At 38.3% G+C, this 16509-nt stretch overlaps 1 protein-coding gene across 6 annotated transcripts in view; it reads right to left on the bottom strand.

The window, feature by feature from the left end:
* The window catches only part of Hltf (helicase-like transcription factor), a 77027-nt gene extending 60917 nt beyond the window's left edge, over window positions 1–16110 (bottom strand). For all 6 annotated transcript variants that reach the window (XM_013502747.1, XM_005401415.2, XM_005401417.2 and 3 more), the window contains exons 1-8: window positions 15867–16110; window positions 13058–13265; window positions 9131–9297; window positions 7453–7586; window positions 6198–6295; window positions 4103–4177; window positions 3664–3855; window positions 581–673 (exon numbers count right to left, since the gene is read on the bottom strand). In XM_013502747.1, the coding sequence (XP_013358201.1) occupies window positions 581–673; window positions 3664–3855; window positions 4103–4177; window positions 6198–6295; window positions 7453–7586; window positions 9131–9297; window positions 13058–13265; window positions 15867–15886 (987 nt within the window). In that variant the 5' untranslated portion in view covers window positions 15887–16110. The remainder of the gene's footprint in view (window positions 1–580; window positions 674–3663; window positions 3856–4102; window positions 4178–6197; window positions 6296–7452; window positions 7587–9130; window positions 9298–13057; window positions 13266–15866) is intronic.
* Between the last annotated feature and the right edge of the window lie 399 nt (window positions 16111–16509).

The raw sequence follows: 16509 nt of genomic DNA, 5'->3' as shown, positions 1-16509 counted from the left end.
TCCGGTACCGGGAACCGAACTCACGACCTTGCGCTTGCCAGGCAGGCGCTTTTGCCGCTGAGCTAAATCCCCAGCCCTCATTAAACTGATTTTTAATTCCCAGAAGCTGAATATAACTATGTATATATACAATATATGTATACATATATACTAAATATCAAGTCACCCCATAAATCATGAAAATGAATAGTCTTCAAAACTAAGATTTTTGTGGTTGTATGCTATTAAATTCTATGACTATGCATTATTTAACTGCTAATATATTTTTAAAAATTTCAAACTACTTTTAAAATAACATAGAAATATTTACACTGCTATCTTTGCACAACTTGGATTTTAAGCCCTTGTTTAGACAGCTTTTTACTGACTAGGTCTTAAAGACTTTCAAGGTTTTGAATATACTATCAACTGCCCCCCCGCAGAATTTGATACTTTTAACCTTATAAACACAAAAGAGGCCATTAATAGTATTTTTCAAAATGCTGTTTACCGATTTCTTGCCAATTATATTTAAATGAGACTTAAAAGGTTTTATAGTAAGCCAGTGTCTTCACAGAAAATTTACTTACTAATACTTTACCTTCTTCAGCTGATTCTTAATTCTTTCAACAGGAAGAGGTTTGCCATCGTGGAAATTGGTAAGAATTACTGCAATGGCTGTAAGAGTCTTACCCTTTAAAATGTTTTAAAAAGATAAATGATCAGATTAACCAGATTCTGAAACCGAGTTGTCCAGAAAGCATTCCAAGTAAGTTTTAAAATAATCAAATAATGAAATGCATTTCATCACATTAGTAATTATTAAATGACTTACAATATAAAATACTGAATTTGGTTTTTTTCTTTGTTTTTTTTCCTTTGGTCTTTTTGAGTCAGAGTCTCACTATGCAGTTCAGGCTGGCCTTGAGCTCATTTTGTAGCCCAGGCTGGTCTAGAACTCGCAATGATCCTCCTGCCTCAGCCTCCTGAGTGCTGGGATTACAGGCGTGCGCCACCATGCCTGGCTACAATATAAAATACTGTAAGCATTTTGAGAAATGTCATTCCACTGAATACTGGTCTAAGATTCTAATTTAATTTTGAATTATTAGTTTTATCATGAAACTATTTACAACTACTTGTCATCTATTCAGAGCTAATTTAAAATGACTAGTAGTTCCAGTATGCTTACGAAGACCAAACTGTTTTATTAAATTTGATTTAACGGTAATACCAAACTTAAAAGTCATAAATGATCAGAAGTATATGGGTAACATATTTCTTGGGCGTTTTTCTTAAACAGAAACATGTTAATTGTTCGGTATTTTTTGCAGTGTAATGTATAGACAGCAATACACAATAAATTTTGGACAATGTTAAGACAGTGTAAAATAGGAGTTTTCAAAATGTTATTCACATATTGCTAGCTGGTCCCCAAGACCCTTTCAGTAAAATATGAGGTTAGAACTATTTTTATTTTTTTTTTGAACTATTTTTATACTATTAAGTAAGACCTTACTTGGTTCACATCTGCACCAGTGCTATATAAACCATTGTATGCAAAAAGTGCTAGTGCCTTAGCATGAAACACAGCACTTGGTGTATGATACACTGTAGTGATCAGATTAACTGTCACATACTGGCAAGTATCACTGTTCATGACCAAGCAAGTACAATAAATTAATGTTGCAAGTTTATATGTAACACTATAAATATAGCAATTCGCAAAAATGGAAACACTTTTCTAGTAAGATCAGTGGTTACACTGAAGAAGTGAATGTTTGATACTGTATAATGAAATGACATTGTGCAGACCTACATAATGCAGTAAACCAATTTTTTTCTTATGGTTATAAAACCATGCAAGTAAAACATCTATTGCATATGTGACATACACATATGCATTCTAATGAAGTAAGAATATAGTAATTTCACTCACGGCTATGATTTTAAGTTCTAATTGTGTCCATTTACCTTTAATAAACTAATACTTGTTGGATTTTAGCGTACAAAAGAAATCTACAGCTGAGTATAGGGAGGCACACCTATAATCCCAGCAATCTGGGAGGCTGAGACAGGAAGATTACAATTGGAGTCAGCACAGCGACTTAGCAAGATCTTATTTCAAAATAAAAAGTAAAAAGGGCCAGAGATACAGCTAAGTGCAAAAGATTTGGGCTTAATACCCAGTAGAGGAAAAGCAAAACAAAACAAAAAGAAATCTACAATTATTTTTAAAAGCTACTAAAATATTCTTCCCTTTACAACCACAACCACAGATAAATTTTCTTCACATACAGCATCTAAAATTAACATATTCACAACAGATTGAAAAAACAAATATGAGAATTCAACTATCATCTATTCAGTTAACATCAAAAAGATCTGCAAAAGTGCAAGCCAGTAATTGTTTTGGAACAGGTATTTTAACTTTGTTGAAGATAACAATGTATAACAACCACTGTTAATTCCCATCATTTTGTTTTGAAGCCCTGAATCATTTTTATTGTTTTTGCTTTTTCTTTTTTTCTATGTTGTTGTTATTTTGTTACTGTTTTTTTATTCTCTTTAAAATAAAAAGAGAAAAAAATAAAAATATTTATGTTTTGCTTTTTAATACTGGTAAATGAGGGCTGGGGATATAGCTCAGTGGCATAAGCGCCTGCCTGGCAAGCGCAAGGTCCTGAGTTTGATCCCCGGTACCGCCAAAAAAATATATATATATATTGGTAAATGAACCCAGAGCCATCACACCAGGCTATATTCCCAACTCTTTAATTTTTTATTTAGAGACAGGATCTCATCAAGTTGCTATGTTGCCCAGGGCTAGGTTGAAACTTGCAATTCTCCTATCTCAGCCTCCAGTGGTATTAGGATTATAGGTGTGCGCCACTGCACCCAGTCACTTGTGTTAAAGAACAAGGTTCTGTCAACTATTCTTTTTACTTTAAAAAATATTTTTTAAAAAATTGTTTTACACCAGTCATGATGGTGGCACAAACTCTGAGAGGCTGAGGCAGGAGGATCACCAAGTTTGAAACCAACCTGGACAAATGTAGCTCAGTGCTAAGCCCTGGATTCAATCCCTAGCACCACCCTTCTACATAAAAAAACTTTGCCTAATACTATATATATCAATAGAGACAGCTCACAAAAATGTAAGCTTTTTATAATTCTCAATAAGCTTTAAAAGTATAAAGGTTTGCTGAGACCAAAATGTATAAAAACTGCTCATGTACGGAACTGCAAATACCTACTGAATAGTCTACATAACGTAGTACTTGTGATGAAATACCATTTCACATAGCATTGTCTTTACTTTTCTATTGTTGATTTTTGCCAAGTCGGGGACTGAACTCAACACATTTGTGCTACTTAAACTACGCCCCCCTCATTTCTTTTTAAAAGTAAATTATATAAAACAGATCATCCTGAATTTCAAAGAACAAAAGAAATAAACAAATATATTTATATTATTACTGTTACACAATTATTTTAATTGTTCCTTAATGAAGCAAACAGAAAATTTAGCATTATTTTAAGTAAAAAACAATGTAAAAATACTATTTTCTACCTTAAAAAATCTAGTCCTAAACTGCCATCTATCTTTCAACTTCAAAATTACTTTCTACAAAAATCATAATCACAAAATAGGATTTTATTAATAAGAAAACAAATAATTACCAAGCCCATATCATCAGCTAAAACTCCTCCATGGACATTTTCTGGTCGTTCCTTCTCAGAAAAATTTGTTATTGTGTTATAGTACAAGTCATCTCGCTGTTCCCAGAATGGTGGAAGCTCTTTACTGTTTTCTCGTGAAATCATCCAAGCTAGAGCTTGTTTCTGATGTGAAAGCAATGGTGTTTCAACAGCCTATTAACAAAACGTCATAAAAATAAATACAGTAAGTCCTTTCTATTTTCACAAGCAGAACAAGAAAAAGAATTGATCTTGTGATAAGAAATGTACAAATTACTGATATATTTAAAAATTCCTCGTAGTGTTAAACAGAAAGTTGGGGCCAGGGATATAGTTCAGTGGTACAGCGCTTGCCTGGCAAGCACAAGGTCCGGAGTTTGATTCCTGGCACCAAAAAAAAAAGGAAGTAATAGTACAATACCTCAGCTGGTTCCATTTCCTGAGTCTTATCATCTTCTTTTAAATCTTCAAACAATCTGTCAAATTCTGTTTTAAGCTACAATACACAACAATGAACATTAAGAAAATCAACAACGAATAATTATACTTAATTCAGAGATTTCAAATCATCTAGCTAAAAGAATCAAATATCAAAAGGTATATAAATTAACTCTCAGATACTGCACTACTCACTGAAGGTAGAATGAACAGGTAATTCTGTTATAAACCTAACTATTATATTTGAAAGAGAACAGAAAAGAGTTACAAGGGATATGGCTGCAGCTCGGGGGTAGAGTATGCTTGCCTACCATGTACTGTACCACCCTGCATTTTAAAAAGGGGAGATGGGGCCGACAATATAGCTCAGCAGTACAGTGCCTGCCTGGCAAGTGCAAGGTCTTCAGTTCAAGTCCTGGTACCAAAAAAAAGGGGAAGGGGCAGTGGTTATAAGTCTGGGTTTCAGTCTTACTTCTGTCACAAAAAAGTTTATATATATTTGAGCAAGACACTTAACCTTTTTGGACTTGTACAGTATCTTATTCCTGTAAAATGAAAGGAATTAACTAAATTTAGACAGTTACCAAGATTCTTCCTGTTGTTAAAATTCTACTTCTTTTAGTTGTATTCGAATTATCTTGGCAGTCCTAAAAGATATAGTACGACCCCTTTTTCAAGTCAATGACATTTTATTAATGCAATAAGGAACTTACTATGTGCAGCAAAGGACCAGTATTTCATTATTACGCTAATTTAGCTGGCCATCTAAATTGCTCTAGTCTGATTTCACAGCAATATATACTATATGTGTTATAATTACTTTTGCAAAATAAGACAGCCTAGAAAAAATATCAAGACAGATTTAAGAAGTTAGCAGAAGTTGCCTGGGATTCACCCACCCGACACAGGCTGAAGCCTATCTAAACAATAAGCAGGGAAAACACGGTGACCACAATCGGAAGACAAAAAATAACACTGGTGGACAGAGACATCAAAAAAGTTTTTATTTTTTTTAACTGATTGGCATTCTCATATATGTTTTTTCAGACTAATTCTGGGTAACAGGATCCCAGATTACAAATTAGACAAAGTGAAAATTAGCGTAATGCCAAAGAATTGTAGTTAATTTTTTAGCACTGCATTTGCAACCTTACTAAAAGAAGTGAATTTTCAAAATTACTACTTGAACACTTTTTAAATTTTAAACACAAAAATATCCCACATATATCCAGGTGTGGCATCACATGCCTGTAATTCCAACACTCAGGAAGCTGAGACAGGAAGACCATAGCAAGTTTAAGGGCAGCCTAGGCTACATAGTGAGTTCAAGGCCAGCGTGCACTACAAAGTGAAACGCTGTCTCATAAAGATAAACAACAACAAAAAAAACCCCACACATATAAAGCTGTGAGCATGTTTTTACTGTATATATGAATGTGTGTGTACAGATATACAGCAAGTATTCCTTATCACAGATCTAACCAGCCACACATTAAAAACATAATAAGCCCATGATCACTGTGTGTGCTGAATATATGCATACCTCTTAAATTTCTATTATTCCCTAAACAACACAGAATAGCAACTTTTTTTTTTTTTTTTTTTCGTCTTTTTGAGACAGGGTCTCAATATGCAGTTCAGGCTGGCCTTGAGCTCACTTTGTAGCCCAGGCTGGCCTCGAACTTCCAACAATCCTCCTGCCTCAGCCTCCCGACTGCTGGGATTACAGGCGTACACCACCACGCCCGGCAACAGCAACTATTATATAGCATTTACATTATATTAGGTATTTGAAATAAATTAGAAGTGATTTAAAGTATACAGGAAGATGCACACATATATACAAATACCACATTATTTTATATATACCAGGGGACCCTGAACAATCAATTTCTGTGGATATCAAGGTACAACTATATTCCTTATCACTGCTTTTTAGACAGAGTTTGCAAGTATGTATATATTTCTTACACAATAGGGTTTACTATAATTTTAACAACATATCCGAAGATCACTGATGCCAGCATACATGTATTCATTCTATTCATTTAAATATCAACCATCGAAGAGACGCGCACCTGTTCAGTTGTCATCTGTACTGCGGCATGAACTGGCATACTGTAGCTTGGTCCAGCTCTTCCAGAGCCCCAACTACTTTCCAAACTAAATCCTAAAGCTGTAATTTACAGGATAAAAAGAAAAAAGTCACCAAATAAAAACAGAAATAAGTAGCTGTATAAGTTTTTAAGATAAACTCCTGAAAAATTTCCACTGGCAACAGGGCATAGTGACACATGTGACCTTACCACAGTGGGAGGCTGAGTCAGAAGGATCTCAAGATCAAGCCCCGCCTGGGCAAGTTAGCAATAGAGCAAGATTTTATCTCAATACAAAAACTCAAGAAGGGCAGAGAATGTGGCTCAGTTTGAAGGCCTTAGGTTCAATCCACAGTAACATCCAAAAAAGAAAAAAATTTCCCACAGGACTTGAGACGTAGGTAGAGCAGTTGCCTACCGTAAGGCAAGGTACTGGGTTTACTCTCCAATACCACAAAAAAGAAAAAAAAAAAAAAAAAAAGGTAAGCTAAGCATTCTATCACTGTAGTATATTCCTGGTCCCAAAACAAATTTTAAAGATAAATAATAATCACTCAAGAAACATTACTAAAATAATCCCACAAAATTTAAATAATCTTGCCAAACAATCCTTTTTCATTCTCTCTTGGGAGCTTCTTTTTGTCTAAAAGTTATCAAAAAGAATGTTTAGAGTCAGATGTGGTACTGTACATCTGTAATCCAGCACATAGGAAGGTGAGGCAGGAGGATCCGAAGTTTGAGTCCACCTGGGAGACTTCACAAGACCCTATCTCAAAAAAGGGCGGCTAAGGTATATAGCTCAGGGCAAAAGCATTGGGAGAAATAAAGGGAGGATTGCATGGGAACTTCTTGTGTATTTTTATGGCTGTGTAATTATACACAGTCATGCACTCCATACTGATGTTTCAATTACCTATATTAACCAAATACCCAACAGTGGCCCAATGAGAATGTATGTTTAAATAACCCTGACAGCCATTTTAGTTTGTGTAAAAACAGCCTGATGTTTGCACAACAAAAATCACCTAATGACACATTTCTCAAAAAATTGTTAGTGACTCATAACTATTTTGAAAGAAAATAAAAAACTTCAGAGATTTCTTCAAAAAGACTCCAAAAAATTTTAATTTGGAGCCTTCAGCACAAAGAAGTTTGGCCAATCAAATTAAAAATAAATGTTATGTAATCCCTGCATCTTACAATATCAAAATAATATTAACTTAAATCCTAAACTTACTTTTCGGGGCAGGACCCAATTTAAATCCATGTTTCTTCAAATGATCTAAAACTGCTTTTTTATTTTCTTCTTTTCCCCAAAAAGTCATTTGCAGAGGCATGGTAAAAGTATTATTTGCACCAAAAGGAACTACCCTATTGTATTCAGGAGAGAAGAAAATTGGAAATTAGAAGTTATTTTTTATTTAAGAATCTGTTAACTACACACCCCAAATAGGCCTTCCAAATTTTGTATGGCAAGAAAATAAAGAGACTAGCTGGGCAGAGCTGAAAGAGTGAAAAAGGACAAGAAACAAAATGAGCCACAATACAAGGGAAAAGTGGTTTTTGGGAACAGAAGCCAAAAGAAACTGAGAGAATGGGACAAAGCTATTTTAAAATACAAGGATAGGTGGTGGCACACACCTGTAACCACAGCACTCGGAAGACTGAGGCAGAAAGATTGCCAGGAATTTTGAGACCAGCCTGGACTACATAGTGAGTTCAAGGCCGGTCTGAACTACAGAGCAATATCCTGCCTCAGTAAAGCAAAAACAACAAAAAAAAAAAAAAAAAAAAAAAAAAACCACAAGCATAGCTTACCCACAAGATTATACAATAAACAAAACAGTATATTTATTTGAGTATAGCTTTGGCTAAGAGAACCACTGAAAGTTAGCAACTCACTAACTGCTAGGAAGGTGAGGAATGATTTACAAGAACTATTTCTAATCCAAGGTTAACTAAAACTTTATCCTCCATATACGAAAAACTTAGCCTGAGGTGGTGAGGCATGCCTCTAAACCCAGCACTGGGGAGGCTGAGGCAAGAGGATCACTGTAAATTTGAGGCCAACCTGGGATACAAAGTAAGTTCAAGGCCAGCCTGAACTCCATAATGAAACCCTGTCTCAAAAAGGCAAAAGAAAAAAACAAAAAAAGAAAAACTTGACGAATTAAAAAAAGAAGACAGTCCCAAGCATTCTCTTCCAAACTCACCTAGGATTAGGATTGGAATATCCTAAGCATTAGGTTTGGGGTATAAGTATCCTAAATACTTAAATTGAGATCAGAAACACAAATGCCTGTGAGAAAAGATAACCAAAATGAGAATGAGAGCTTTAAAAAATAAAATATAAGAGGTGGAAAAATGAGAGTACATGTCATAGCTAAAGAAATGATTTCTCAGTCCCAGTCAATGGATGCCATGTGAAAACGAGTGTCCGGCACTGCTAGATCTTCCACTCATCAAGATGACTTTCAATATGTTTTACTTTTAGGAAAAAATTAATATGTAGAGTATCTCGAGTTACATATTGGAAATAAATGTCTAAAACAATATGTAAGCAAAAGGAAACATCTCCATCTAATCATTTATTACCAGTTTATAGCCTCTGATTTACAACTCCCAAATTTATGAACTGAAAGGTTGGAAGGATGGCACACACTTCCCAATATGTGACCCAAAGTCTATTTTTGCCACAGTAAAAATTAAATAGGCAAATGAGAGGACAGCTGTTTGATGGCGGGGTAGTAGGGGCAGATAAGACAACTGATAGGAACACATAATTAAAGGTACAATGATTAATAAGTGTTATGATACCTTTATAAACTCTAAGAAAAAGTTAACAAGTTGAAAGACAACCACAACTCACAATTATTAAAATTAATTATTAAAATTAAGCTTTCAAAGTACATTACCCTTCCACTTGGGCCAAGTTGTTATCCATGATATAGGCCAAAGCAATTGCGAGATCTTTCTTTAAATACCCAACCTGATTTCCATTCACATTGTTTACTTTAATTGCATTCTTATCATAGGTGTTATTAGGCTCTCGCTGTAATGCAACCATTTCATTATTATTGACCTAAAAAAAATGAGGATTGTATTATAAATATGAACAGACAGTGAGAGCCTGATTGTATTATGAACACTAAACATCAGAAAAAGTATTTGCTTGGATTCAAGCTAGAAATATTAAAGAACAAGTTTTCAAATGATTCTTCTATACTGTTTTCTAATTTACATTCATTGGGAGATTAACAAATCTTTCATATGCACACCATCTAAAATTCTCACACTGCAACTTCTGAAAACCAGCAAACCTTTATTGCATGCACTGCACAGGTTGATTTTACAAATCCTCATGACCCTATCAGTACTATCATTATTCCCATTTTATATACAAAGAGACTACAACACAGAAAAGTTAAGTAATTTACTCAAGGTAACAAAGCTCGCAGGGCGTGGTGGTACACGCCTGTAATCCCAGCACTCAGAAGGCTGAGACAGGAGGATCAGTGCAAGTTGGAGACCCGCCTGGGCTACAAAATGAGCTCAAGGCCAGACTGAGCTGCATATTGAGACCCTGTCTCAAAAAAGACCAAAAAAAAAATAGAAAAAACAAAAAGAAACCAAAAACCAAAGCTAATAAATATCAGAGCCAATATTTAAACCAGGCAAGTTGGTTCTTGGGCCTGAAATCTACAAAACCTTAATAGGGAGAAAAAGGCGGCAAGGACCCGGCTTGAGAAAATATATTCAACCTTAAACTCACGCCATTCTCTTGATTTCACTTAACTGACAACCATGTAAAGGTGACACAGAAAATAACAGAATAAGGAAATCCAAAAAAAATCTCTTCTCCACAGAAGTAACAGAAAAACTTTCAAAATCAACTCTTTCAGAATTCTAGAAACCAAAGGCTGGCAAAAATCTGAGTGCTTACTCAAGAAAAATGGCTGAATACCAGTGGCCTAGTCCAAGCCCCAGGTCTCCAGTAACTTTTACCAATACTTTCATCTGCCTACTGGGATTTCTGAAGCACCATGGCAGTCATCAGGGGGAGCAGAATGGAGTTACAACTCTTTCAAAGATTCATTCCCCCAAAACTGCAATTACTTGAACTATTTGATGGTTTCATAGAAGAACCCACTTGCAAGGCTAGTTATATTTGACTTTTAAGCTCACTTTGGGGTAGATGAGCAAGCTCCCTTGAGCAAGTGTTCATCAAAACCAATTGTACAAGCCGAGCGTGGTGGCGCACACCTGTAATCCCAGCACTCGGGAGGCTGAGGCAGGAGGATCATTGCAAGTTCGAGACCAGCCTGGGCTACGAAGTGAGCTCAAGGCCAGCCTGAACTGCATAGTAAGACCCTGTCTCAAAAAGACCAAAAAAAAAAAAAAAAAAAAAAAAAAATTTTAGGCAAGTGTTTTAACTTCACTGCACCATTGGTAGATACGGAACTAAAGGATTCAGTGTTTTCCCTGCTGGATTTTGGACTTGTGTTAGTTCCCTTCCTTCCTATCCCACTATTCCTACCTTTTTGGGATGGGAATGCTTATCCTGTGCCACTATACACTGGAAGTGCTTGACTTTATTCTCATTTTTACAGGGGCTTGCAGCTAAGAGTTTGCCTTAAGTCTCAGAGAATTTGGACTTGGACTTTTCAGCAATGTTGAAACTACTAGGACTTTGGTAACTCTTAGAGATGAAGTAACTACATTTTGCATAAAGGGATGTGTGTGAATCTTCTGGAGGTCAGTGCAGAATGCTGTGGCTTATACCTAGATATCCCCTCAAAGGCGCATGAACTCACAAGTGGGGCTTTTGGGAGTGACTGAATCATGGATGTGTGATACTGGATCAGTCCACTGACTAGTGTAGCATACTTCTGGGTGTGCGTAATGGATTTACTTAAGAGGAAAGACCCAACCTGGATGTGGGTGGCACCAGCCTATTGGCTTACAGCCTGGATGAAATAAAATGGGAAGAAGGAAGCCTCACTGTCTCCAACATATAAAAACTAAGTATCTTTCTTTCCTTAGTAATTTCCTAGCTAACACATGTCAGACAATCACCAATCTCAGATGCTCCATTGTAAAGTAAATATGGGAAAATGAAAGATTAAATAAATCCAAAACATGGAACTCTTCCCAAAAAATCTGCAGAACATACTTCAGACAACCAAAAAACTGATTTTGACAAGCTTCAAAAATAGCCAGACCACGTGGTAGTGCACACCTATAATCCCAGCACTCGGGAGGCTGAGACAGGAGGATCCTTTTGAGTTCGAGACCAGCCTGAGCTACATAGTAAGCTCAAGACCAGCCTGAACTGCATAGTGAGACCGTGTTTCAAAAAGACAACAACAAAAAAAATTGCCAGACCAGCCAGGCGTGATGGTGCATGCCGGTAATCCCAGCACCGGGCAGGCTGAGGCAGGAGGATTGTTTCGAGTTCAAGGCCAGCCTACGCTACAAAATGAGCTCAAGGCCAGCCTGAACTGCACAGCAAGACCTTGTCTCAAAAAAAAAAAGACCGGAAAAAAAAGAAGAAAAACCCAGACCAGGTGGCACTGGTCTGTAATCCTAGCTGCTGGGGAAGCTAGGTCAGGAGGATCACAAGTTCAAGACCAGCCTGGATAACTCAACACGACTGTCTCAAAATAAAAATGGCTGGAAATGTAGAGCACTTTTGAATTCCATCCTCAATACTATCAAAGAGGGAAGGGGGGTGGGGGAAGGGAAGGGAAGGGCCAAATACAGAGGAATGAAAGAACCAACAAATCCAGTAAGATTCCACAGAACAACAGACCTGTTTTTATCACAAATCTGCAACATGAAACAAACAGTGAAGGGGCTTTTTATCCTCTAATGACCAATGATGATATATCAATCTTGTTTTGATTTAGATACAAAAAAATCAACCATAAAGGCGTTTTTAAGTAAGAGAAGCTCATTATGCATTATTTATTGGATGTGGTAAGAAATTATTCATTTTGTTAACTATAGGAAGAAAATTTCTTTTTCAAGAAATACATAATCATGAAAAATGAGACATTTGGCATTTGCTTTTACAAAGAAACAAAGAAACACAAGAATGAGGTAAATATAGAAAAAAACTTGTTAACTGTTTCATATGGATAATAGGTATAATGGACATTTATACACGCTTGAAATTTTTCAAAATAAATTAGATAAAATTAGAGGTATATTATCCAAAGGCACCATAGGCAATCATAACAAAGACAACTACTGACCAGAGAAATCTATATATATATATGTTGTATATACTTCATTCTCAGTCTGTCCCTTTCTCTCACACATATACACAACACACAATTCAGAGATTAGAGATACAGAACAAACACAGGAAGGAAAAATACAAAATATCCTTACAGGGAAAAAAAAGGATCTAAAAAAGACAACTCCTTTATCTAGTAAAAGCTAAACTTTCTAAATGAAAAATATTAAAGTACAGAAATGTGTTCAGGGGCAGGAAAGAAAGCAACAGACTTGGAAGCCATCTTCTAAATTCACCATATAAAGCCAGTATATTTTGGGCAAATTTTTTAACTTTCTCCAGCTTTACTTTTCCAATTCCAGAAAGGGATAATAGGTGTTCTATGTCAGTTATTCTAAGGATTAGATGATATTGCAGGCAGAAGTGCTTTGTATAGTCTAAGTTTGGTACAAACGTAAAAGATCAAAAGTAGGCATGTTATCTCTTGTTTGCATGTATTTCAATTAAAGTAAAATATTAACTATACATATCACCTTCTAATACTCCTGTTTTCTAGATTAATACCATCACAATTTAACGTATTATCTATTTTTATACTCACTACTCCTGTGTAATAGCGTAGTCCAACCACATGACCTCTCAAAGTTCCAAACAAAACCGAATCTAACTCTTCATCACTAGTTAGGAAGTCATCTGGAGGAATAACATCTTGGAATTCAAAACGTGGAAAGAACGTTGGATATGGGAGGCGTGGAAAACTTCCATGGACTCCATACTGGACAGTCTGTAAGTACTTCCAAACAGGATCCCTATTAGAAAATAAAAAAAGCACAGAAAAACAACAGTATTTAACCAAGTATTTCTCAAAGACCATGGGCTAATAATATTTAAGGTCAATAGTTTTCTCACACTTTATTGAAGCAAACAAAATTGGATGTGGGAATCACTGTAAACAGATTAAAATCACTCTGCTATAAACAGATTAATAATTACTCTGGTTAAAGCAAGACTTGAGAGTGAAGAAGACCTCCACAAACTCTGTTTAGTATTAGATCTACTATGCCAATGGTCCTATTCAAAATGGAAAAATACAAAACAGTAAGGGCTCACAAATGGCTTTTGTAATGAAAATTATCTATTTAAATGTAAATGTATGTAATGTCTGTAAGCACAATTATATGCTGAAATTTCAATGTTGATTAATCTAGAAAAGACTTCCAAAACACAGAACTATTATTATACATGAAGTCGGTTATATCATTACTTTATCTCTGAACAAAATATATTTTATTCTGGTATCCAACTATGCCAGAGGATTTATATGATTTATATAATGAAATATAAAATTTATATAATTTTTATTCTGGTATCCAGTTATGGCAAAAGGGTGTATATAATTCATTTAATTTATGTAATAAAATGTGAAAATTGGGGCTGGGGATTTAGCTCAGCGGCACAGCGCCTGCCTGGCAACCGCAAGGTCTTAAGTTCGATTCCTGGTACCAGAAAAAAACAAAAATAACAACAAAAAAAAATGTAAAATTTATATACTAAAGCCAGAAAAAAAGCTGTAAAATAGTTTACAATAATTATTCACATTCAATACATACAACAGCGTGGCCCCAAACATGAATTCAATCCAAGTAACTCATATATTAGAATTTAAATAACACAGACTGAACTACAGGCCAACAGTAGCCAGCAAATAACCTTGTATAAGAATAAAAATACGAAAGTGTATGTCCTAGTATCATTGCATTATTTGTTTTCATCAGTTTTTTTTTTAACTTTTACTTTGCCTGTATAGCTACAGAAGAGATAGAGAACATTACACTTGTTCTCACTGCCACCAACCTGAGGAACAGCAACACACTATTGATTTGTCCTACTTTATGTGGTTATGGAACAGCTGCAGCAGTTCAAACTACCGTAAAATTTAATTTGTCAACGTTCAAACTATGGTCAAAATAGGGTCTTTCACCTACACAATAACCTACCTGTGGTCATTCAGCCAGACAGATTAGAGCGGGCTACTTGGGATTAAAAGGTTTGCCTTTTGTAAAAAGATCTCTGTACAGAGTCTGGTGTTTCTTCACATCGAAAAAATGACTTACACAGAAAATTCAGGTATTCTCATGGCTCATTCATTTGCCCACCATGACCACCTCAACAATGATAAAACTGTTCTTTACTGGAAACAGCTTCCTCCCCAGACCAATTCTTCACAGGCAGACTGATTTACAACTCTGCAGTCTTGGGCCAGTAGCCAGCAACCCTCCGAGGCTCTGGAAGGGGCTCCAACCCTGATTCAAGGGCACTCGCCATACGCTCTGCCTAAGGAGGAGCCAGGCTGACTTGAGTCGCTACCAGTTCAGGTTAGGTTTGCAATGAAACAAAACGGAAGAAGATGTGAAGTGACATCTTCTAGGACTTAGTACCTTGTACCATACTCTCATGAGAGCCGCAACCACTCACGATTTTGCCAACGATCACCCTGGATCTGTGGACCAACCAAGGGCCCAGAGGACGGGCACCAGAAGAGGGCAGGCAGCCCAATTCTGCACAATTCAGGCGTAAGCTCTGGCAGACTCAAGTAGCACGGAACATGGCACCCATAAAATCCCTCATGATGCTTATTTCCCCTCGGAATCAGTGGACCCCGACAAGCGGGAGATACAAGAATTAATCAAATTTGGGTGATCTGGACTACCCTGAAGCACTGTGGGTAGGAGAGGGGGAGAAAGCCTTACATCCACACCAGCTGGGTCACCCACACTCCACAGAGCGAGCCCTGCCCACTTTGCTGTCCAGAACCACGAAGACATAGCCGACCTCGAGCCCCTCTGCCCACTTCCCCACGCCGCTGGATTCAAGGCACCCCCAGCCCCCTTTTAGATGATCATTTCAGCAACGCGCACGAAAACCACCTCGGGGGACGGAAAGCGGGCTGTCTGCCGCGGGAGCTCCCACTCCCCTAAGAACGGGCGGTCGCCGTCCGCTCTACGTTTTCCTCGCGCCTCGCACATACCACTTCGGGCTCCGCAAACACGCGTCCGCCCGCGGACGAGGGCCGCTCAGCCCTCTTCTCCGACCGCTCGCGACGCCGGCGCGCACAGGGAGCTAACGGATGTGCTACGGAACAGAGCACCGGCCGAGCGGCTCTGAGCCCCACACCTCCGCCCGCACGCCCTGACAGACCCCCAGGCCCCGGCCCGAGGCTCGCCGGAACAGCCGCCCCTCGCCAGACAAGACAATGCCTTTATTTCTCCCGCAGCTTCGCGAGCGACCCACAGAAGGCACACGGCGGCGCACACAGAGCCGCCGGCGCGGAGGAAACGCCCCAGAAGGTCAGGTTCACCGGGCGCCGCCGGCCGTTAGCCCCGTCGCCCCACCCCCTCCGTTCCCTTCACCTCTTGAACATCCAGGACATGGCGCTGACTGGGATGACGACAGGAACGCCTGGACGCCCCTGACCGTTCCCCAGCCGCCTCGGGACGATTCTCTCCAGGCCCCGCAGCCCACAAGCCGGCTGCAGGTTCGCCAAGCCGCATCAAGAACGCGCGACTACACGGTTAGACGCAGCGCGTCCCCTCAGCTATCTATGCCGTCTCCTTCTAGCAACAATCCGAGAAACCAGCGACGCTCTATGACTGGCACGGGCAACGTCCAATCGTGAGGAGGAGCCTTCGGAGATGAACCAATCAGGGTACAGAAGAAGGGGCGACTCCGCCCCTTCGGTCTCTGTGGAAGGCGGTGGGGCTGCAGGGGCGGTTCCATCCGGGTTCTTCTCCGCCCCCAGAGCGGGCGCGCGGGAAAGCTACACGCGGTCCCGGCGGCGCGACCGCTGTGCGCGCTGTACTGACGTCGACTGATTCCCATCTCCAAGTTGCGACGACTGTCTTTTCCGTTATTTCCCCAAAGCCTTATTTTTCAGGCCCTACCTGATCCAGTCTAACATTTTCTCACCTGACATGCTTAAAAGGGTCTTCCACTGCGTGAGCTTTGCATTGTTAAGACCAGACACTGTCTGCCAGATAACTTGTGTTCATTTTT

The sequence above is a fragment of the Chinchilla lanigera genome, unplaced genomic scaffold (genome assembly GCF_000276665.1).
Source record: "Chinchilla lanigera isolate Chin_1 unplaced genomic scaffold, ChiLan1.0 scaffold00073, whole genome shotgun sequence".
Lineage (NCBI taxonomy): Eukaryota > Metazoa > Chordata > Mammalia > Rodentia > Chinchillidae > Chinchilla > Chinchilla lanigera.
The sequence above is the reverse complement of the archived record's forward strand: the minus strand, read 5'-3'. Positions and strand labels throughout refer to the sequence as shown.